This window comes from Schizosaccharomyces osmophilus, chromosome 2, assembly GCF_027921745.1.
Source record: "Schizosaccharomyces osmophilus chromosome 2, complete sequence".
Classification (NCBI taxonomy): Eukaryota; Fungi; Ascomycota; class Schizosaccharomycetes; order Schizosaccharomycetales; family Schizosaccharomycetaceae; genus Schizosaccharomyces; species Schizosaccharomyces osmophilus.
Window position 1 is genome coordinate 93,198 of NC_079239.1, and position 22,603 is coordinate 115,800.

The 22,603-nt window shown below is 37.7% G+C and overlaps 9 protein-coding genes and 3 non-coding genes across 12 annotated transcripts; 4 read left to right on the forward strand and 8 right to left on the reverse strand.

Moving 5' to 3' along the window:
* Positions 1–192: 192 nt before the first annotated feature.
* qcr2 (ubiquinol-cytochrome-c reductase complex core protein Qcr2) lies at positions 193–1,491 on the forward strand (the record flags this gene model as incomplete). The annotated part of the gene is made up of 1 exon (XM_056181340.1): positions 193–1,491. One exon carries the CDS (start codon positions 193–195, stop codon positions 1,489–1,491), a length of 1,299 nt encoding a protein of 432 aa, XP_056038598.1.
* A 394-nt stretch (positions 1,492–1,885) lies between these two features.
* raf1 (CLRC ubiquitin ligase complex WD repeat subunit Raf1/Dos1) lies at positions 1,886–3,799 on the reverse strand (the record flags this gene model as incomplete). The annotated part of the gene is made up of 1 exon (XM_056181341.1): positions 1,886–3,799. One exon carries the CDS (start codon positions 3,797–3,799, stop codon positions 1,886–1,888), a length of 1,914 nt encoding a protein of 637 aa, XP_056038599.1.
* Positions 3,800–4,335: 536 nt separating this feature from the next.
* rhp16 (DNA translocase/ubiquitin protein ligase E3, ERCC4-like protein Rhp16/Rad16-like) lies at positions 4,336–7,296 on the reverse strand (the record flags this gene model as incomplete). The annotated part of the gene is made up of 1 exon (XM_056181342.1): positions 4,336–7,296. One exon carries the CDS (start codon positions 7,294–7,296, stop codon positions 4,336–4,338), a length of 2,961 nt encoding a protein of 986 aa, XP_056038722.1.
* Positions 7,297–7,342: 46 nt separating this feature from the next.
* On the forward strand, positions 7,343–9,079 carry rhp7 (Rad7-like protein Rhp7; the record flags this gene model as incomplete). Its single annotated transcript, XM_056181343.1, has 2 exons — positions 7,343–7,399; positions 7,439–9,079. The coding sequence occupies 2 exons, from the start codon at positions 7,343–7,345 to the stop codon at positions 9,077–9,079; spliced, it is 1,698 nt and encodes a 565-aa protein (XP_056038761.1).
* Positions 9,080–9,217: 138 nt separating this feature from the next.
* Positions 9,218–9,288, reverse strand: SOMG_20121. Its single transcript has one exon. It is a non-coding gene; the product is annotated as a tRNA-Gly (tRNA).
* Positions 9,289–10,186: 898 nt separating this feature from the next.
* Positions 10,187–10,301, reverse strand: SOMG_10060. The gene has a single exon (XR_008803593.1). It is a non-coding gene; the product is annotated as a 5S ribosomal RNA (ribosomal RNA).
* Positions 10,302–10,932: 631 nt separating this feature from the next.
* SOMG_02552 (uncharacterized protein) lies at positions 10,933–11,832 on the forward strand (the record flags this gene model as incomplete). Its single annotated transcript, XM_056181344.1, has 1 exon — positions 10,933–11,832. The coding sequence occupies one exon, from the start codon at positions 10,933–10,935 to the stop codon at positions 11,830–11,832; it is 900 nt and encodes a 299-aa protein (XP_056037978.1).
* Positions 11,833–13,187: 1,355 nt separating this feature from the next.
* On the reverse strand, positions 13,188–14,420 carry SOMG_02553 (NADH-dependent flavin oxidoreductase, implicated in cellular detoxification from family member; the record flags this gene model as incomplete). The annotated part of the gene is made up of 1 exon (XM_056181345.1): positions 13,188–14,420. The coding sequence occupies one exon, from the start codon at positions 14,418–14,420 to the stop codon at positions 13,188–13,190; it is 1,233 nt and encodes a 410-aa protein (XP_056037977.1).
* A 475-nt stretch (positions 14,421–14,895) lies between these two features.
* On the reverse strand, positions 14,896–15,257 carry SOMG_02554 (uncharacterized protein; the record flags this gene model as incomplete). The annotated part of the gene is made up of 2 exons (XM_056181346.1): positions 14,896–15,209; positions 15,248–15,257. 2 exons carry the CDS (start codon positions 15,255–15,257, stop codon positions 14,896–14,898), a joined length of 324 nt encoding a protein of 107 aa, XP_056038724.1.
* A 2,964-nt stretch (positions 15,258–18,221) lies between these two features.
* SOMG_02555 (membrane transporter) lies at positions 18,222–19,715 on the reverse strand (the record flags this gene model as incomplete). Its single annotated transcript, XM_056181347.1, has 1 exon — positions 18,222–19,715. The coding sequence occupies one exon, from the start codon at positions 19,713–19,715 to the stop codon at positions 18,222–18,224; it is 1,494 nt and encodes a 497-aa protein (XP_056038723.1).
* An 884-nt stretch (positions 19,716–20,599) lies between these two features.
* SOMG_02556 (amidohydrolase) lies at positions 20,600–21,958 on the forward strand (the record flags this gene model as incomplete). Its single annotated transcript, XM_056181348.1, has 1 exon — positions 20,600–21,958. The coding sequence occupies one exon, from the start codon at positions 20,600–20,602 to the stop codon at positions 21,956–21,958; it is 1,359 nt and encodes a 452-aa protein (XP_056038726.1).
* A 295-nt stretch (positions 21,959–22,253) lies between these two features.
* SOMG_10061 lies at positions 22,254–22,368 on the reverse strand. The gene has a single exon (XR_008803594.1). It is a non-coding gene; the product is annotated as a 5S ribosomal RNA (ribosomal RNA).
* Between the last annotated feature and the right edge of the window lie 235 nt (positions 22,369–22,603).

A 22,603-nucleotide genomic window follows, 5' to 3' on the forward strand; every position in this document is an offset into this window, starting at 1 on the left:
TTTTGAAAATAAAAAAAGTAAGAAGTAACTAAATAAATTTAAAATTAAATAAATTATATGGAAATTGTTAATCTAAGCAGTAGCTTTATGAGTAGTAGTAAGCCATCCCATACGGATATCAAAGTCACCAACTCCCAACTCTGTCATTCACAGCAAACACTCACAAAACAATAAGAAAGCTGAAGTTTCAGGATGCCAATGAATAATATGAGATCATTAACAAAAAACTTGAAGAAGATCTCTCAAAATCGAGGCATTCACGGAGTCTCGTATGTCCCTCAAAAATTACAAGGTATTTCGTTCGCTGGTAGAGAAACAGCTAGTCCCACTGGGTCCTTGTCCGTTGTGGTCCGTGCTGGTAGCCGTTATCAACCTGATGCTGGTGTCGCTCACTTGTTGGAAAAGTTTGCCTTTAAAAACACTGAAGATCGCTCTGCATTGCGCATTACTCGTGAATCAGAACTTTTGGGAGGTCAGCTTTCCACCCAATTGACTCCTGAGCACATTATTTTGACTGCACGCTTTTTAAACGAATATATGGAGTATTACGCTCGTTTACTCGCCGAAGTTGTTGATGCTTCTCAATATCTTGGCTTCCAGTATAAAGAAGAAGTTTTGCCCGCCGCTAAGTTGGAAAGCTCTTTATGGAAGGGCAACCCCATGAACGTTGCCATGGCCAAACTTCACGAAAAGGCTTTCCATCGCGGTCTCGGTGACTTGCCTTATCTACCACTGGGAGCTAATGCTTCTATTTCCCAAATTACTGATTATGCTAAGGCTGCCTACGTAAAGTCTAACTTTTCGGTTGTTTCTTCCGGTCCTGATGTCCAAAAGGCTGCTGATACAGTTGCAAAGTATTTCTCAGTAGTTCGTGACGGGAACCCTCTTCCTACTGCTCCTACTAAGGTTGCATCTGGAGAATCTCGCATCTACTCTAGCAAGCCAATGAACCACTTCTTACTTGGTTTCCCCACCAATACTGCTCCTTCGGCTGAGCTTTACGTTTTGTCCTCTATCCTCGGTGGACGCCCCTCTGTCAAGTGGTCTCACGGAAACTCTTTACTTGCTAAAGCTTCTGAGAAGGCCTCTGAATTCAAGGCCACTGCTGCCGCCAACTTGCATCCTTACACTGACGCTAGCCTTTTGTCCATTGTAGTTTCTGGTACTTGCCCTAAGTCTATCAAGGCTACTGCTTCCGAATCCGTTCAAGCCCTTAAGTCCTTGACCTCTTCTATTCCTGTAGAAACCATTAAGGCTGCCGTTGCGGATGCCAAGACCAAGTACCTTAGCTCTTACGAACCTAGTGTTTTGAACCCCGTTTCTACCACTTCTCTCTTTGCTACAAATTATCAACCTGAGCCTTTCATTTCTGCTTTAGATGCTGTCACACCTGAGTCCGTCGCCAAGACTGCTTCCACTTTATTATCTCGTCCTGCTAGCACCGTTGCAGTTGGCAAACTTAATCACTTGCCTTACTATGATGAGCTTTAAAGGTTTCTTTAATCTTCTTGTTCTTTTACTATTTAAATTGAACAGCATTCCAGTATAGCTCAAAAAGTACCTGATAATTCTTTAAATTCCAAAGTTTTCTTATTTGAAGAAAATATTTAGCAAACCTTGGAATTACTTTCTTTTATACGACTGCTATGTTGTGGTTTTCTCCCATTGAAAGGTATCGAATAAAACATGATTATCTCATGGAAATCTATGTCATCTTTACTACAAACTCGTGAAATTAAATATATATACCATTAAGTCTAAATTTTAGCATTTGCAGGAACGAAAGTAGCAAATTATGTAAGTTAGCTTTCCATTTCCGTTAAAAGAAAGATCTTGTACGCCATCTCTAGTATGTACAAATTATACTCAACAAGATTGAGTATTATCAAATAATGTTGTGCTCTTTAAATGTAAACCCCCCAAATTCGTTATGATTATCGTTTCCTATATTATACATATATACATCGCCTCCGTTACAGCAGACTGAAAGTTTGGTTGTATCCGGACTAAAGACTCCGTGAGTGATCGCAAAGTCCAGCTCAGCAAAGTTTCGTATGAATGGCTCATTTAATCGAAGATCCCAAACTTTTACAATGCCGTCACTGCCGCCAGTAACAAATAGGCTTCCATTCGGAACCCACTGGGCCATAGTAACACCTGCATCTACTTCTTCCTGATTTGCATCATCAAAATGAATCATTTTTGTTTGCCCATGTTTCAAAACATTCAAGACCTTATTGGGTTTGCGAGAATCCCAAACAAAAGTTTGATTGTCAGTTCCGCTAGATGAAACAAGGAACCCAGAATTGCTAATTGTAGCATGATTAATATCTCTTTGTAAGGTATTAAACACAATGGCAGGTTGGTAAATCCTTGTATCAATGTAATAAACTTTTCCTTTGTGAGAGTTATTACTACTGGCTACAAATCCAATGTTTGACGGATGCATATAAAGGGAAGTAAATGCTTCATCAGCCGTATTAAACCTTTGGATGAAGTTACCATTAGTAGAGTCAAATAAGGCAAGACATCCACGCGAGTCAGATAAATGAAAACTGTCGTATCCTACAACGACACGAGAAGAGGAATCATTATCTGAAGAAGAAGAAGAGTATTCAATCAACGATGCGGAAAATTTTTTCTTCAGTGCGTTAGGATATATTAGTTTTTGAGAAGAAAGTATACTGCCCGAGTTTTTGTCTATTGGAAGCATATAACCAAGACCGTTTTTGCATGCCACAGCAAGCACATCATCTTTAGATAAAGAGAGCTTATGAATTCGATCATTGGGTTCATTAGAAATTCCACAGAGGGTTCCCGCCATGTCCCAAACCTTCACAGTATTATCAAAAGCACCAGTATATAAAAATTGTCCATTCTGAGAAAAGCAAAGATCAGAGATGGTTGAAAACTCATTCTCTCCATACTCATTAGTTTTGTAATGACCCGCTAAGGCTTGAACGGTATCCACCTGAAGATCACCCAGCCATAAATTGCCAACTCTATTGTACGCACCGTCCTGAGCTGTACTTCCAAAAGCAAACTTTCCAAATAAAGGATTAAAATCAACGCACACTGTATCACCACTTGTTTCGTTAAAGTACTTCCAAGGTGTCATAAACAGAATGGTCTCACTCTGCATGAGGTTGATACAATTTCCCCGATGGAAGTGTGATACTTTCGCATCGAACAATTTTTCAAAATATTTCGGAAGATAACAAGCTCGTTCTTGTTTCTTCAACTGCAAGGCTCCATAATCTGCAACAGGGATCAGGCTTGGATAATCGGCCTCAAATTTCTGACAATCTTTGTAGGTTCTTCCAGGTATTTTTGGAGAAATATAAATTGGAAAAGCATCATGGAACCGAACAGTGTTAACAGGCCCATATTTCCTTTTGGCCTTCTGAAGGATTTGACATTCTTGAGGGGTGAAATCAACATGAAGGATTGTAGACTCTAAAAAATTTTTCGGCGTATTATATAAAAGATCAATATGCTCTCTTGCCTTTTTGCTCAAATATGGACGAGACTTTGGATAGTATAAACCAGAACTTAAACACAACCTTAATTCCTCATCTTCATCAAAATTTTCGGGTTCTTTCTTTTCTATCTTCGCTTTAATAGGTTGTGAGACCCGACTACGGGGAACTTGTACTTGGTCAAAAGGATCATAAAGCTCAAATCCATCCTCTAAATTTTCATAAATCGTTTCATCCTCCAAGTCCGTTTTCGGTAAGAGTTCATTGTTCCATTTATTTAAAGTTCTTTGTCGTTTTATTGATGGAAAATCTTCATTCATGCCATGAAAAGATTCTTTCGTAGTCGTGCAAATCGGGTGGATTTATCCAAGTAATAGTTTCACACGCCGAAACAATAGTGCTGACTTTTTATCAAGCAAAAGGGATTTATTTTTTGTTTTGATGTCAGATACCTTAGGTGCCGATACCGGGAGACTTTAGTATCGAGTAAATGTGACAACAGAGTAGAGTTGGTAGTATCATTTCAGTTTGAATTAGCTTAAATATATTAGTTGAATAGTATTAGATATGAAGAAAATTATTAACTATTAACATCTAAATAAATTAATTAATAAATAGCACAATCTAACTGAAACCAAATCCTATCTTTAAACTGCATGTAAAAAGAAAAGAATAAAAACAAAACAAATATGGTAAATAAGATAAAAATAAACTTATTTCAAAAATTTAAAGTCCGTGTAACAAAGGAAGGACTTGCAAACATCAAGCATGAGCAGACATGTTAAAAAATCAAGTTCATCATTACAACAATATAAATATGATGCGAGGAACTAAATTTTTCGTACAGTTTTCAGCTTTAATTGGAAAACAAAAACTGCATATCATCTACCGAGAGCTGGTTTAGAGCCTTTTCATCTTGATCTATTGTAGCATGGATCATCTGTGCCTTCTTATCCTGAAGTTCGATGATCTTACTCTCAATCGAATTCTCAATGCAAAGAGTAGTGACACGAATTGGTCGCTTTTGTCCAATTCGATGGATTCGGTCCATGGCTTGCCATTGAACGGCTCCATTCCACCATGGGTCCATCATAAACACTTGAGAAGCTTCCGTAAGGTTCAAAGCAACACCACCGGCTTTCAGAGAAACAAGAAATATGCTGATGTTTATATCTTTACTAAAGGCTTCAATTGTTGCTGCTCGTGCTTTTGGAGTCATACCACCGTCTAACTTCACGCAGTTAAACCCAGCTTTTCTAAGCCGCCAGTGAATCAGATCTAACATGGAAGTAAACTGAGAAAATACGATGGACTTTATGGTCCTATCTTTTCTTCTTAATAGGTATAATTCCTCTACCAAAGCTTCGATTTTTGTGGAAGAACGCCAATTATTCATGTCAATACGATTGAGAATTGATGCATTCTTAAACTTCTCTTCTGAGAATTCTTCCATAGAAGGTGCACTTAGATCTATGCTTAACGGAATAAAACATGCGGGACATGCAACTTCTTCGGATTCACCCGCGGAATTCAAAAGTTCAGAGATACAAAGCCGACAAAACGTATGATGGCATCTAGACTCAATAGCATCTTGTGCGACTTCATCACATATTCTACACACTATGTTCTCTTGCGTATCAACGTCCACTGTCTTTCTCTTACTCGCTAACACCAAGTCGGGATGATCTGCCATCTGGCGCATCCTAGTAATCAACTGGAAAATGTTTGCATAGTTGTTTAAAACGACACCTTGTGCAAGGTAAGTGTTAAACTTCCTTTTGGAGTCCATGTAAAGAGATTGATAAACATCTTCTTCCTCTTCATTAAATAAATCACGTCGCACTTCTACGACGCGGGGAGGTAGACCTAAATCATCAGCCCTCTCTAACTTGGTTCGTCGAAGCATAATGTTGTTTAAAAGTCGATGAACTTTTGCAAATCCAGCTCTTCCAGGTCCTTCACTCCCAAATTTTTGTATAGGCTTCAACATCTCTGCATTAAAATAACAAGTGTGACTCATTGGTTTATGACCACAATGGTCGCAATTGCTTCTATCCGAAAACTGCCACTGAAGAGACTTGCAATCACACTGCAAACAATAATAAAAAGCAAACGGATCAGCACGTAAGAATCGAAGCAATGAAAATAACTCGCCAATTCGGTTTTGCAAAGGAGTGCCCGAAAGGCAAATTCGTCTCTTCGTTTTAAGGGTGCATACCGCCCTCGCAGTATTGCAAGTCCTGGATTTTATACCGTGAGCCTCATCTAAAATGATCCTGTAAAACTCCAAATTATGAAGCAAAGATTTCTCTTTAACAAGTCCTCCTTTACGGCGAAAACCCGAACGTTCTTTTCTATAAGCGGATTCAATGACATTGTAACTAGTCAAAACAACGTCATATTTTGACAAATCCTGAGGAGAAATATTCCTAGATTGACCATAATACAAATACGTGCTTAAGGCTTTATTAGTATGAACATCAATCTCTTCTTTCCATTGCATGATAGCAACCACAGGAGCTACCACCAAGGTAGGTTCCCCACGAGGTGTAGCAAGTAAAAGACCAATTGTTTGAATCGTTTTACCCATTCCCATTTCATCTGCCAAAATTCCTCCTCCAAAAGAAGATTCTTCCTGATGTCGGAGCCAGTATACACCTTCTCGCTGAAACGGTAGTAAACTCAATACTAACTCTTTCGGTTGCTCTACTTGTTGTACTTGTTGGGGGGAATCACGCTCGAGAGCATCCCACACATTGTCCAGTTCAGGGTGATTTCGAACTAACCGATGATGGGTCCGTTCATATGGTGGTATCCGAGTTGCAGGATTTTTGAAGGTATTAGTTGAAGTGGTAAAAGGAGAAGAAGACCCTCGAGAAGTTGATCGTCCTTTCCCTTTCCCTTTCCGCTTAACGCTGACGAGAGGAATAATGTCCTCATCTGTTTCAGTAGAAGAGTCATCCTTTACAATACCCTTTTCCTCGTCACTGTCATTTAAGTTAATTACACTAGCAATTGCATCACCTTCGTCAGCATATTCAGAATCGGACTTTGGAGATCCTTCAGGCTCATCTGAATATTCGGGCGAGAAGGTCGCTGTTGACGAAGGTAGACTAGACTGGGATTTTCTTGACCTTAATACGCGCCCCTCATTCGGTTTAACGCTAGATGGGTGTGCATGTAATTTCCTTTTCCTCTCATGACCCTCTAAACTTTGTAAATCCTCATTGATATCGAGTTTGGCTGCATCATCTTTTATGTCTATAGAAACCGTTTTAGGTAGTGATGGATTAACGCCTAACTCGTTATCGTTTTGCGGCTCGCTTTGACTTTGGGTATCCAATTGTCTTATACCAGGTCTCTGTGTATCATTGCCGTGAAAAAGCTGAGTCTGTTCCTCAAAAGCATTTGTTGTTTTTTTTATTGCTTCAGACGCTTCACTATTTGAAATTAGCGAATGAATTGGCTCGTCATCTTCTGTATCGCTTGCGGCGATTATATCGGCGATGGGTGACGATGAATTCGCGTCTATGTCTTCGTTGTTTCTTTGGTTCTCTCTTTTTTCTAAAAGTACGGAAACGAATGTTTGATTTCCCTTTCCGGGCAAATCCTGTTGATTTAATGTTTTGTCATTTTCATTTACGGCATTAGGACCGCTGAAAGGATACAAATTGCGGGTATTCTGATTTTCTAAAGAACCAATTGTCTTATTTAGGCCATTTTCATCAAGAATTTCTCTCGATCTATTTAATTTTTCGGTCAGAACGTCCATTTGTAGTTCGCTCTGGGTAAGTTCGCCACGCGTACTGAGTTTCATTAAAGGGTCAGAGTTACCCTCTTCCAAATTCAAAATATAAACACGAATGTCTAGAGGAAGTCGAGTAAGAGGACCCAATTCAGCATTAACTGAATTTTTAAGGGTATGTACTTCTCTATAGCCATAACTAACGAGCCTACAGTCTCAAGGGATCAATACATCTGCCTTGGGTAGAGCACGTCCTCCAAGTCCAGAATCTACAACTGAACAGACTGACCAAGATTCTATTACGCCGATAAATGAAGCCGTAGAAACACCATTTCCCGAAGAAACGCCTCTCATTGAGACAACAACCGTTCAACTTCAGAGGCCACCCAGGTCTCGAGGTAGAAGCGTAAAAAAGAAGAAAAAACCTTTAGAAGAAGATAACAATGATGACGATAGTGACTACAACGTAAATTCTGGTTTTCGTCGTGCTGGATTTTCCTATAAGTCGCGTGAAAGTGCAGGTAAATTAGACTTTTGTGTTCACTGCCAATGTCGATTTACGATTACGCCTTACAGTAAATACAGTGAGAAAGAAAACGGATGGCTTTGTTATCCTTGTAGTCGTGGTGCTGAAGAACAGCAGGTTCCTGAAATTCACACTCGAAAGCGACGTGCCATGACAAGAAAAAAGGCTGCAGCAGCTACCATGGATGAAGAACTGAATGTTCCCAAGCTTCAAGATTTATGTATTTGCATCATTGCTGAATATATTCATGATATCGAAGCTTTGGGAGATATAGGACAAATCAACATGGACAAAATAAGCCAGATAATATCCAAAAACAGATCTTTGGATGATACAACAGTGCAACTATTTTTGACTGGAGACCAAACGGAACTAAGGCTGTACGATTGCTCCAGATTAACGGCTGAAGCTTTGTTGCAAATTGTTCAGTATTGTCCTCGTTTACATACCCTACATTTGACTTTTTGTGGACAAATGAAAGATGGAGTCCTTGATTTATATTCTGAAAAATTGACCGAACTAAAGGACCTTACTATCAATGGTGCCTTCCTTGTATCTACCGATACATGGATATCTTTCTTTAAGAAACGCGGTCCCCAGTTGACAAGACTAGAAATTACAGATACCGCAAAAGTTCGCTCTTCTGTTATAAATGCAATTGCTGATTATTGTCCGAATCTCACGACTCTGACTTTATCACGGATTTTTTATATGGATGATGAATGTGTCCGCTTATTGTCTGGGTGTAAGAACCTCACGACCCTGCGTATTGAGTCACCTGGTGAGACCGTTACTGATGGAAGTGTATTAGATGTTTTAAACCAAATTGGCAGTGGCCTTCAAACCCTTAGTTTAGCAGGCTGTTCCAAATTAACAGATGAAGTGTTACGACAAGGTATAGGACCCTGCTGTGGTCGTCTTCGTAATCTGGATTTAAGTGGTTTATCTGAATTGACGGATGATGAAGCGGCTTCAATGTTTGGCAGTTGGAACGTACAGTCCGGATTGGAAACATTATCTTTAAGAAGATGTTTAGGACTCGGTGATCGAACTGTTCGTGCTGTTTTGGTAAATTCGGGGCATTCGCTTTCCAGTTTGGATTTGAATGGATTAGCTTATGTCACGTCGAATTCTCTTCAATATCTAGCAACGTTTCCTCTTCCCAGGTTACAAACATTGGACGTTAGCTGGATTCGTGATATGAATGACAAACTTGTTTGTGAGTTTGAGGAAAATAAGCCTACACTTGAGAAACTTTTAGTATGGGGCAATAACCACGTATTGATGCCGACGAAACGACTTTTGTTAATTGGAAGAGAGGTGCAATAATTTCGATTTAGAAAACTATAATTATGCCATTTACTCTAATATCTTAGACTATTTATTTGAAATAGTTATCTATTTATTTTGCGATGATTATGACCTAGAATGGTGTACTAAACAAAAATGTTCCATAAATAAAGATTATGCTTCGGCCGGGAATCGAACCCGGGTCGCTTCGATGGCAACGAAGCATTATACCACTAAACCACCAAAGCAGCTAATGCTTAATGAGTCTCTATGAATATTATATATCATAGCAAATAACAAACTACCTTTTTGCTACATAGATTATGTAGTTGGAAGCCAAAGTGAAGATGTCACATAAACAAACCTTTGCGACACGCGTTTTCTTTTACGTAGAGTCTCAAGAAACAGTACTGTTCCAGGGATTTGTGATATTCACTATAAAGCGTAGCTCAAAGAGCTCTTACTTGTACATATTTTATAATTGCTCATACTCAATTGTTTACGATTTGCTAAGGAATTATAGTATCTTCTCTAATTGTTCTCGCAGCAAGGGGCATCATGGTCTGTTCAAAATCACAAAGCCAATAAATTATCGATTTTATTTAATGCTTTTCATATTCGTAAGTGAGTTTTATAACTACGTAGTTCGACTAATAAAAAAAAAAAAAAAAGGTATATTATAGGCTTAACATATGTTCAAAAATCAGTGAATAAAAGTGCTATAAAATTGGTTTGTTTATAGTAATGTAAACAAATCCGAAGTTATGCAGATTGTTACCTTTTCCATGACTCGGCACTGCTTAAGCGATACGAAATTTCTTGCAGGAGCAAAAAATTTTCTTCATTCTTTGCCGATTGCTTGAATTTGACTTGTAATTCTAAATGCGCTAAAAAGCAAAACTAAGTTGTAGTTATTTGGAGTAATAATCCTTTCAGTTCCGCCTTTCATAGTGGTTTGCGAAATTTTTTCGTTGAATATTATACCAGAGAATTGTAATTTTACTACATTCACATCTCGTAATCCTTTTTTGTTTCCTATTATGGTGCAATTTTGACAGAAAAATTGAACGAGCATTACCAAGCATGAATTTACGTTAAACAAGTCAAAAAAATAGATGAAATATTAACAGAAAGACGAGAACAAAAAGCCTACAGCATCCCGGATTCCCATGTTGTCTCCAACCATAGTACTAACGAGACCCTCAGACGCTTAACTGCAGTGATCGGACGGGAACTGGTGTTTTCGCCTAGGTGTGGCCGTAGACATATACTTGGTAAAGCACTTGTATTTGACAATCTTAAAGTTTTCTGTCAGCTTGATGTACTTCTTTGGCTTATTACATGACAAGTGCGTGATATAATTAAGAATGAAAAATAAAATAAAACAAAAATGACTACAGGATTTATCGTGTACTCGGCAAAACCCGTTCTTCCTTGAGGTTAAAATTGAATCTTACTGCAAGCTGCCATCTTATATCGAAAAGACAAAGCTCAACTCATCCCAATGATTTGTCACCACATGAAAGTATTTGAAATGGAACTTGCTTTGAAAGGATGAAACCTTGGGATTCCTGCTCAAACAACCTGCTTGTACAAATTTTACAGCTAAAACACCAACACGAATGAAATAGATATTTGATATTACAGTGATTTTGACCGAGTGTTCTTCGAATGCGAAAGCGAAATGTTGGCCAATCTTGGTGTGACTACTATTAAGAGCGAAACTACATGTTCGTTTCGCTTCGCATGCAATTTTAATGTCAAATAATACAAAGTGGTAAAGAAACGAAAACAATAACTGTAATCAACAAAGGAAGATTCATCTTTTGCCCTCTTTCTTGGTACAACTATCTTTTCTACTGCAATTTTTGTGCAGCTACTTTTTGTAGAAAATGCTACTCTCGATTTGCATTTTGGCCTTCGCAGTATGCTTTTCGTATGCAATAAATGCGACAGTATATGATCCATTGTCTTTAGCAATCAATAAGAATGCCAGTGCAAGGAGTGCTAATTACCCATTTTATATCCAAGCTTTTCCATACGATTTCAACTGCCATGGTAACCTCTCGTTCCTTCAAAGTCCTCCTCCTATTGACGGACAAGGAGTCTATTCGAGTATGAATAATGTCAGCTCGTTTTTGACGGTTCCTGCGGATAATACCAGTGTCACCTGTGTGTACACAGGATACGACAAAAGGACATGCTATTCGGGAGATTCTCCAAAATGCTTTAGTATATCAAGCAGTATAAACAACGTAGATGTTTCCATGAATGATTCTTCCCATGTACTCGATGTGGACAATGGGTTTCACGTCGTGTACACCGAGAGTTACTATATAATTACCCCACAAACCACGTATGCATATGTTAATGAAAGCCTCGAAAAACCTAAACACGATCCGTATGCAATATATAGAATCTATTTGTATTCTTGTGACGGTAATCAAACGTGTATGTTTGATTACTTGAGTGGGGCCTTAACCAGAGATAAACAGAGATGTGGTCGAGAGTATTCTATTAAAAATAGACACTTTGAAAATAAAGAAAAATTTGTAGCTTATTTTGACGCACAGCGACAAAATACTGCAAGACAGACGAGTCTGTCTTTTATCCCCCCAAAGTTCAAGGCGATTTCTAATGGGCAAGCAGTGACCCAAATTGAGTTGGAGTCATCCATAAATTATGTCGATTCTGGCATAGATTGTATCTCTTCATCTACCTCTGTTCGCATGAAATATGGGCCGCTGTGCATTTGCTTAGCTTTTGGATTGATAATGTCGATTTTTTCATAATTAAAGATAGAACTAATAGAATAGAATAGAATTAGAGTGAGTCATTCCTTTTTAATTTCTTTTTTCATCTATTATTAGTCGTTTTATATTTTTACTGTAAGGTCGCATTCATTCCTAGTTTTTCACTCCTTTTCCGTTTCCTTCTTTTCATTCAATGATTCACTAGGTGCTTAGTCACTTGCATCCATCATGGAAGTGAAACTGATACAAAATTAGGTGGTGCAAGCGAACTTTGATACATGGTTATGTAAACGGTTAGAAGTATGCAAATTTACAAAGCTTCAAAAGAAATAAAGCTTTGTGTATAAAGAGAGTAAATTTCTAGGAATATAAGTCTTTAAGATTTGCATATAGAATAGTGAAAATCACAAACTGAAGTTTATTAAAGTTTGACTTGTTAGTTTGTATTCTTTGCATTAATCACAATGGCATTGCAATATATTGTGAATGACACTAAGTGCGGCTTTGGCCAATTGAAGCTTCATGAAGCCAACCAAATTAGCTCTTAAACCCAACGAGGTTCAAGTAAGAATGAAAGCGGCTTCTCTCAACTACATAGACTTGGTCATCATCAAAGGATTGTACTCTGTTCCTTTGGAGCTTCCTGTGATTCCTGGCTCTGATGGTCGGTGAGGACCTAGAGGAATTCCAACCTGTTATGCTTAGTACAAGAAAAGAAAAGAAAAGAGGAATGAATACGACGAATGAAAATAAACTTTTTGGTTCCATAAATGTTTAAACAGACTTGCAAATTCCGTTCCTACTGATCATCTCTTTGTACCCGTTACTTGTAGAGTAACAATCGATTTCTGATGGCATTCATTCTTTCGTACCGATCATATAGGAACATGTCACGGCAAACTACTAATACTCTAAATAATGTGAAAAAGTGAGTAGGATAGAGTGGTGGTTTCGTGGTCAAGTTAAGTATTTTTAACCTAGTATTTTAAAACCATCTAAGGAGTTCTTTGAATAGTAACAGCCTAGTGATACTAAAACATACCGTAGGATTTCCATCTTGAACGCCGTAACATAGGCACCGATCACAGCTACATGTACATTGGAAGAATGCTTTGGCCCTATACATTTATGCCAAAACAGATTTTTAGGAAAGATAGCAATGTCTATTTTACTGATCAAAATACCGAACCAACTTTTAGCATTTCTTACAAAAACACTCGCCTTTTCTGGAATTTATGCATTGAAAATAAACGAATATACATTTCTATCTATGTAAAACAAACAAAATAACGAAATCATCATTAATTAAAAAATAATGTAAGCAAACCGAATACATTTCTCTTTTCCAAAAACGGCATTAAGCAACCTAAAATATCAAAGCTTGTAGCGAAAATCTAAACTAAAGAAACAGGGCGTCTCTTTTCTTCAGCTTGAGGGTCATACTGCAATTCTTTGCCATAATTAGGGAATGTATTGTAACCGTAATTATGAGTAGCATAAAATAAAGAACGAACATAAGGAGTAAGCTCATGACCCTTCTTCAGTCTTTCAACCAAATCCGGGTTGGAAATAAAATATCTTGAGAAACCAATCATAGTACGATTGTCGCCATTAACATCAGACTTCAATAACTTGAATTCAGGACTGTCATAGGTATAGTTACCAGTCTGTAGAATAGCTCCCTTCCATAAAGACTTAACAAAATCGTTGGAGCCAACAACGTCAGAGATGTTGAGGTCCGCAATTAAGCCAACGATATCCCTGCCTCCACTAATTCTAGGTTCCACAATAGAAAGGTAAGCAAGCTGTTTACCATAATCTGCACGCTTTTGAAGCTCATTCACCACATAACTAAAAGTGGTGATAGGATGCACTGAATCCTCGTCACCCTTTATTCCTTGGAATTTGGCCCAAGGCGATAATCGAATTGCAAGTTTCTCGGCGCCAATGGTCTCACTCAAGAGGTCGATAATTTCCAGTATAATTCTTGCACGCTTTTCAATAGAACCACCATAGCTGTCCGTTCTTTGGTTGCTAACAGGTTGTAAGAATTGGTCAAGCATGTATCCATGAGCACTGTGAATTTCGACATAATCAAATCCAGCGTTTATGGCATTGATGGCTGCGTTCTTGTAATCTTCATAAATGATACTCTTGATTTCTTCTTCGGATAAGGCTCTAACAGGATTGCCTGCAGCTTCGGCAGCCTTTTTGGAATCTTCACTACCATAAAGAGCAGAGGAGGAAACCAAATCCAAACCATGTTTTTTCAAAAGTTCTGGGGATCCGACTCTACCCAAAAACCAAAATTGGCTTGCTATTAAACTACCCTTTGCATGTACTGCGTCTGTAATTTTCTTCCATCCTTGAACATGTTTCTCGTTCCAAATACCGGGAATATTAGGGTATAATCCAGAGCGAGGCGAAATGAATGTGGCTTCTGAAATGAGCAAAGTACCAGAAGCTTGTGCTCTGTCGGAATAATATTGTAACATCAAATCACTTGGAGTATGGTCATCAGCAGCACGGAATCTTGTTGTAGGAGCAAAGGCTATCCTCTGATCTAGTGTATGTTTACCAACAGTAATTGGTTTAAACAAATTTGTTTGTTCCAATCCGGCAGTCATTGTTTACTAAAGAGTGTATAATACAAGGTTTCTTAGCAGGTTTGCCGAGATTCTTAGTAATGAGAGATGCTTCTTTTCTTTCCTTTAATTTATATGTTTGGGTTAGCAAAGTTTTGGTGTTGGCTTACTAACTGTATTTGTCAGCGTAAAAAATATTAATAATTCGTACGAAACGAACAAGCAATAAGCGAAAGAAGAATATGTTGGAAGAAATTCGGACTTGATAAGGTTATTTGTAGCGAAGTCACTGATGTTTCAAACCCCAGTCTTGGCCATACGGATAAGGATGTGAGCAAACCCACAGCCGAACCTTTTCACGCTTTCATGAAAGATCGCTGAATTTCTTTTCTAACCTTGTATAATAGCTTTCAAAGTTGCATTGAGAAGAATTATGGGTATCTCACGCAGAGATTAGAGGGGATGAATGCGTTTCTTGATCTTCTTTAATAAAAATATAATAACTCCCGCAACGGTATCAGTTAATTTCGCCGAAATCCCAGCGATAGCGCTTTGCTTCTTGGCGAAACTCAGTTGAGCTCAGCAACCGGGGTGCCACTCGGTATGACAATAACGACTGTACTCTTGATGAATTCTGCGTTACTAGAAGCAGGTTTTGTGTTGTAGACAAGAAAGGAAATGAAACCTGCATTTTAAAAAGCGGCAGTAAATACAAAGCAGTGCTGGACATGTGTGCAACAGCAAATTTGGTGGATACTAAAATTTCATCTACTCTCAGTCCTCTTTTGGGAGACTCAGGTAATGGTCGCATACCTTGCGATGCCACTGACACTGCATTTGTGCTCAACGAAATAATTGAATAAAAGTACCTAGACACATTTTTTTTAGCTTGTTTATTTTCTGAATGCATGAAAAGCATAACGCTGTAACAGCCATTAGTCAATTTGATTTTCAAAACAGCAAACGCAATTGTATTTGGGGATTTGAAGGATTTCCTTTATATTTTACAAATACTTTACAAATGAATAAACAAACAATCTTTCTCGCTGCTTTAACAACGGCAGCAGGCATGCCATTACCAACGATGAAAGAGTATACGCTAATGCCAAGCATTTTTAAACATCGATTTTGAGCACCATCAAAGTATAGTGTTTCGTTTAAACAATAAGGGGGAGGTTATTACAATTGCTGGTCAAGCTTGTCTAACCGATTTGTCGCCTATTTGTTTCATCAAGTCTTATATGCACAATGAGCAGCAGTTATCCAAGAAGCGTTACAGTAGGAAACTCAGTAATGATAATTTGGAATGAACCGTTTGTTTGTATAGATAATAAGAAATGAAAAAAGGGAAAAAAATAAGAGAAAAAAGCCTACAGCACCCTGAATACCGACCATTGTTGTCTTCAGTAAGAACGAGGACCAGAGATATTTACCTGCGGTGATCAGTGGGAGCTGGCATTTTTGCCCGGGTGTGACAGTAGAGAGCGCTAAGGGCATTTTGTATTAGTATCCAGTTTTGAGATATGGCCTGAAAGTCCACAACAACGGACTCAAGTGCTACCCATCTTTTGTGCAAGACATCGTACGAAAAAAGTGGAAACTTATGCACACTTTTCACTATGGGGGTATTTGCTAATAGCACATAAATGATGCCACTACTCGAGAGACATGAGGATAAGTAGGATCAGTTTGATATGATATTAATCAATTGTCTTCGTTTAAATCTTTTGCTTATGCAATGTTTTTTTATGTCTACTTCTAATTTCATTTCTTGAATCACGACAGTCAGTCTAGTGTGGCTTGCTTGAATAGACAAACATTCACCTGAAAAGCTAAAATAAAACAGCTTTTTATGTTGTAACTCTAACGAGAATGCGAAATCTAGGAAAAGGCATTTAACCAGATAGGAGCAGTTGGAAGATTTTTAGGCAATTTATCATATAGAAAATATAACTCAATGATGTATATATGAAGCTCTATATCATAGACCACCAAACAAAATGGCAATATTGCAAGCCTTCCTAAAGAGAAATATTGGGATATAATTTTTATTTTTTTTTCTAAGGTCGTTCTAAAGTCGTAGCCAAAAATACTGGCGATTTATATAAACGTAATTGTTAATTCGTCCCCTAAATATTTCCAATCGCAAGCTCAAAATTCCACTCTATTCATCCGACTTAACCATATCTTTAGGCGAATCTACCATTTTACTTTTTGAATCTGGTTGATTTTTCTTCTGCCAGACGATTGTTTTCTTTTCAATTGACACACTGTTCAGGAAAAATTGTACATTGCTTTCGTTCACCTTTTATTGACGGCCTTAATGGCTCTGCTTGGTACGATGCTCATGGTGATGTTGCTCTAGGAAGTGTTTCTAGTGCCATAGACAAAAGATCTTTTCCTACCGCTGCCGCAAACTGATATTAATGTAAAAAAAAGACTACCATACCTGTTTGAGGTACGAATGCTTGCGTTGTTTTATTCGGTGTTTAAAGGAATGCTTCTCTTGGTATCGTATTACTATTTAGCAGATTTTACACCAATAAAGGTTTTTTATCCGAATTCAAAGTCCTAACTTATTTTTTACAATTTGATTTTCTGTATTTTCTGACAAGGTGATTCAGATCCTAATAATATTGATCCATCTTTACTCTGATATAAAGAGAATGTTTATCCAGTCCTACATTAGCAACTGGTCGAGTCCTAGACACCATTTACTTTGCTGCAGCATTGGAGACTACGTCGTTTATATAGAGTCTGGCCAATCCCAACATTACGAAAGTTACGAAAATGATTTGCGAATGAAATGCTTGAACTAACGAGCTTGGAATTTGAGCTTAATGAAGGAAGTACTCCCACCGGTAGTTGATGCTCGTCAATAAAGCTAAACAATTGAATTTCGCAAGAATTATCTGTCGTTCCCTTAATCACAATGATTGGGCCCTTTGCAGTGAGATTTACCTAGTTGGATCTTCTCTCTTCACAGTTTAGGAAAACCGCTTGTCACTTACAGCGACGAAATAATTATAATCACAAAAATACATGAACTCAGCACACAAAAGTAAAACCAAAAAAGTTTAATAGCTCAATAAAAATAGAATAGAAAATAGTCAAGTTTAGTCAAAATGTTCCATAAAGATGAAAATAAAGGAGAAAAAAGTTATCTGTATAGCAAAGCGCACACAGCCAACACGAAGAACCATTGGAATCTAATTTTTTTCCTCTTTTATTTTTTTTATTTTTTCCAATGAATAATTAACCTACTGAGTAAGTCAACAAGGCGTATACTACTAACAAACGAATGTGAAACACTGCACATGAAGCTTCAATTTCATCCTCTTTCCAAATAATCAATCGTCATCCTTCGTAGCGAGTCGCTTTCTAATCGAATCCGAATGGATTTATCTGATTAGGTCAATGTTTACAAACAAACAAATTGTTACAGAAGATAAAACAAAATAAAAATGGGACTGCAATCCTCCCAAACCATTTTGTTGTCTTTTACGATTGTACAAACTAGCCTAGGTTACTAGGATGTTTCACTGATGGAGAGTGCAATTTTTTCGAATAATTGTTCTTTAATTTCCTATTAGAATGAATGATTATTAATGGTGCTCACTAGTATTTCCAGTTTATGATACAAGCACTAATTACTTCTAGACAAATTGATTCACATAGGAAATCTAGGATAGCCAGATTATATACCAAATCGATTGATAATAAATCCACTAATTTCACTGGTCTGTTAAAACTACCCTTTTAATCAACTTGCTTTTTCACGTTATACAAAGTAGTACACTTTGCTGAGAAAATTGAGACCCTTATTTTCCTCTGTTATGATGTTCAGCATGAGTATCTGTGTCTCAAATCTTGTTTATCCGTGACATCATCATAAATATTATACTCAGGTAAATCTTCTTGCTTTTCAAATTCATCTCTTTTTTTATTTTCTCGCAAAACCTTCCATCTGTAATAACCCATCAGGATTTCCAGTAAACCCCACGAGGCTAAGTTAACACCCAAACCAGCATGAAACTTGGGGTCCTTAGAAAAGTTCCACCACTGAGGATAAATAACGGCAGCAAGACAGTAGCCGACAAAAAAGAGGTTATTAGCAATAGATTTTTTCGTGTGGCCTCTAATGTTTGATGCATTCAAACTTAATAAAATTGACATAGAACATGTAATTACAGATCCAAGCCAAGAAGCCACTATAATGCCCCAACCTGCATTGTTCGGTAAGCCTAATAGCAGAGCGTTGCCGACAATAGGAACGATAACTAGAAGCTGAACAATAACTGTACGATAGTTGGGGAAAATCATCACTAACAAGACACCGATCCAAACAAAAGCTAGTTGAACGGCGCCGGAAGGAGATCCGTATTCCATGTTTTGAAACTTGTCGTATCCAAAATCACTGAGAATTAAAGACTGAAAAACAGTAGTTCCAGAGGTGACACAAACTAAAAAACCAAATGCCAAGGAACACCAAGTGAGCCAGTCAAATTTGAGGCATTCATACATTTGTTCCTTACTAAATATAGATCCTCCGAACCTATCACTCTCAGCATATATTCTGTAAAGAGCAATTTTTCTCTCTCTTTCAGAAAGAAACCATGCTTTTTCTGGAGTAAATGGAATTGCAATTACAAACAAAGTTCCTATAAAAGTAGAAATAACACCGCAAATAATAAACATGATTTTCCAATCTGCTAAAGAAGATTGATTCGTTATTCCAACACCATACATAAAGAATGACCCAAAGATTTGTGCCAGAGAGTTCATACTTAACCAAGCGGCCATCCGGTAAGGATGTTCCTTTTTTCTATACCATGACTGAGTGACTAGCAATGTGCACGGTTGGCAAGCAGCTTCAGTCGCTCCTAAAAGACATCTAACAGCAACAAACTGAGCGTAATTTTGGGTGGCACCAAGGCAAGTACAGCATATACCCCATGCAACTACTGAAACACCAATCAACAAAGTACGATTCACCATTGTCATAAAATAAATGAAAATAAAAGTTGTAAAAAGTTGGCATAAATAAAAACCAGTACTGCACCATGAATACTGATTTCCAGTCATTTGCAAATCTGTCTTCAAGCCGAATACGGAAGTATAGGTAATGGATTGCTTGTCAAGATATTGTGCAAAGAAAATCAAGCATAACGAAGGAAGAATAAGCAAATCTATTTTTCTAACAAGCTTGTGTTCTTCTTCTTTTGTATACACCAGTTCATCAAACTGTTGAATTTCTCCAAACTCAACATCGTGATCGACCTTTTCGTTTTCCAATCGAAATTTACTGATGGAGCCTTTTGAACCCTCAGAGGTCATTTTTTAAATTCGTTTCAAGTTGTGGTTAGAGAATAGATACACAGTGCTATTCTATACTACCAACTAACTTGATTTATATGTATACCGCTATTTGGTTTTTGGGCTATCTATATACATACGTATTACTTGGAGCAAGCAACATAAATTGAGCTAAAACTTCTACTAAACGCTGTGTCCTTTGCTTTCAAGATAAGACTTTCTTTTCTCTCCTTCTGATATGTATGGTATCTAGCCAGCTAGACGCTGAAAGGGTTGGGTTGTCCTGTAGGATAATACCTTATTTTGAAACCTGTATATTAACTTTCCTATCCAATTCCAAAGATGGCACGCATTGAATATAATTATTTTCAGCTTGTTCCGTTTGAATTATGCAAAAGAATTTACATTAAGCTTCGCTAACCTGAAAATAACCCAAAGAACCATTTATGGCTGTTCAGATTAGCCGCTAGAGTAGGTTTACGAAAGCGGTGGAGCTGAAGTGTATGCGACTTTTGCAGATTGATCGCCGGCTATCAACTTGTACATTTCTACATCACATGAAATCACTTCCTTCCTAGATTTACTAATGTCGCTATTTTCAAGCATTGGAGTAACATCGATAAATTGAATTCTAGTTCGTCACCTAGTTGAAACAAGACAGGCAATTGACAATGCAGTTTATGATTAACAAAGAACAAGATACTTGTTCATCTATCATGTATGTAGATTGCATAGAAAGTTGTGAGTGATAAAAGGGACATGCATTGCAACTTGATTTCTACCGTCAGTCTATGAGTCATTTAGATAACATTTTAGGACTCTTGAATAGATAACATCTATTTGATTCTTGTGGTATATAAGAAATGAACAGTAGTACATCAAGCCGCCTGTCTAAAAGCAAAAAAATGTCAGAAAATAAGAGTTTAGAGCAATTCATAAAACCTTGGTCACTGCCACCAAAGAAGAATTTCGCCTTTAAAAATGCCAACTTAGTCGACGTCGCAGAAAAAAAAATCATCGAAAATACAAGCATTTATGTAAGCAATGGAATTATTCGTCAAGTCAATTCCCTTAAAGCTTTAGATTCAGATCCAGTATTAGAAGGGTATGAAGTCGTAGACCTTGAGGGAAAATTCGTTTGTCCTGGATTAATTGATGCTCACATCCACATTGTTGCTGTTCCCGGAGAAGCCAGCTTAAAATCTGGATTGAATGTTCCGTTTCCTCATGCTGTTTTGCGTTATCACAAACTTTGTAACCAAATCCTAGAAAGAGGCTTCACTACTGTCAGGGACTGCGGTGGAGTTGCGGCGTTTGTTCGCAATGCTATAGAGGACGATATTATTTATGGGCCTCGGCTATTTTTCGCAGGCAATGCTCTTTCGCAAACTGGTGGTCACGGTGATTTGCGTGATCCGGCGTCTAAAGGGCAGCATGTACAGGAGGATGCATGCGGATGTCAAAACAATGCTCTTGCAAGAATATGCGATGGTGCAGACGAATGTTTAAGGGCGGCACGAGATGAACTAAGAAAAGGTGCTGATTTCATAAAAATCATGGCTGGAGGTGGAGTTATTTCTCCAACGGACAAATTGTCTTCCCTTCAGTTTAGCCCACAAGAGGTCCGGGCAGCTGTGCTTGCTGCAAGCAATAATGGCACTTATGTTACTGCACATGCATATACACCTCAAGCTGTACGTCAATGTATAGAAAATGGCGTACGGGGAATCGAACATGGTAACTTGATTGATGAATCAACAGCAAAATACATGGCTAGTTGCGATACCTATCTCACACCTACTCTCGTCACCTACAAAGCAATGGCAAGTGATCGATTTTCTAATTTTCTTCCCGAGGACGCAAGGAAAAAAAATGAAAAAATATTAGCCGCTGGATTGAAGTCTCTGGAAATTGCTAAGAATGCTGGCGTTAACATCTGTTATGGATCGGATTTACTTGGACCTCTTTTTGCTGTACAGACTGAGGAGTTTGTTTTACGTTCGTCTGTATGTACACCTGGGGAAATTCTACAACAAGCTACAATAAACCCAGCTAAACTTTTTGGTATGGAAAATAAGCTTGGGCAAATTAAGCCGGATTTTTACGCAGATCTTTTAATTTTAAATGATAATCCTTTAGAGGATATTTCTGTATTAGACAGTCCTTATCGTCATCTACTGGCTGTCATGAAGGGAGGTAGAATATACAAGAGTAGGTGGACAAAGTTGCAAGACGATATAACAATCAATGATACTATTATCTAACTTTTGCAATGAATGATTTATTATACTGTCAGAGGAACCTTTAATAATACACATAGTAAACAAAGCAATTTAACCCTAAGTTTTTGAAACGTCAGCAAGAAACAATTGTAACCCACAAAAAATTACGCTACAAGAAAAACATTTCACGAAAATTATATAGTAAGTTTAAATTTTGCATCGGCTCAATCCTTGAGAATGACCTAGTTTTTTAATAAGATTAGCTTGCACGATTAATATTCATGTTCTGAATGAATTGACAACATGTGCAAATCGAGATCCACAAAATAAACGAGAAAGCATACATCACCACAGATGCCCATGTTATCTCCAATCATAGTACTAAAGAGACCCTCAGACGCTTAACTGCAGTGATTTGATGGGAACTGGTGTTTTCGCCTAGGTGTGGCCGTAGACAATGATTTACTTTGTAAAAGCAATAAGAGCATTTCGTCTTGTAGTAGTTGATGTTCTTTAGCGTTGTGTCAACTTGATGTCCTTTAAGATCCAATTCAACTCAGCTCTATTTTTGGTTTTTACAGCTGAATGGAAGCTGTTTTGTTGAATTAATAAATGACAAAAGGGCTAAAAACGAGCTTATTTCTCTTTTCTATTGATTCACATTGCGCGTAGACGACCAAGTAAAGG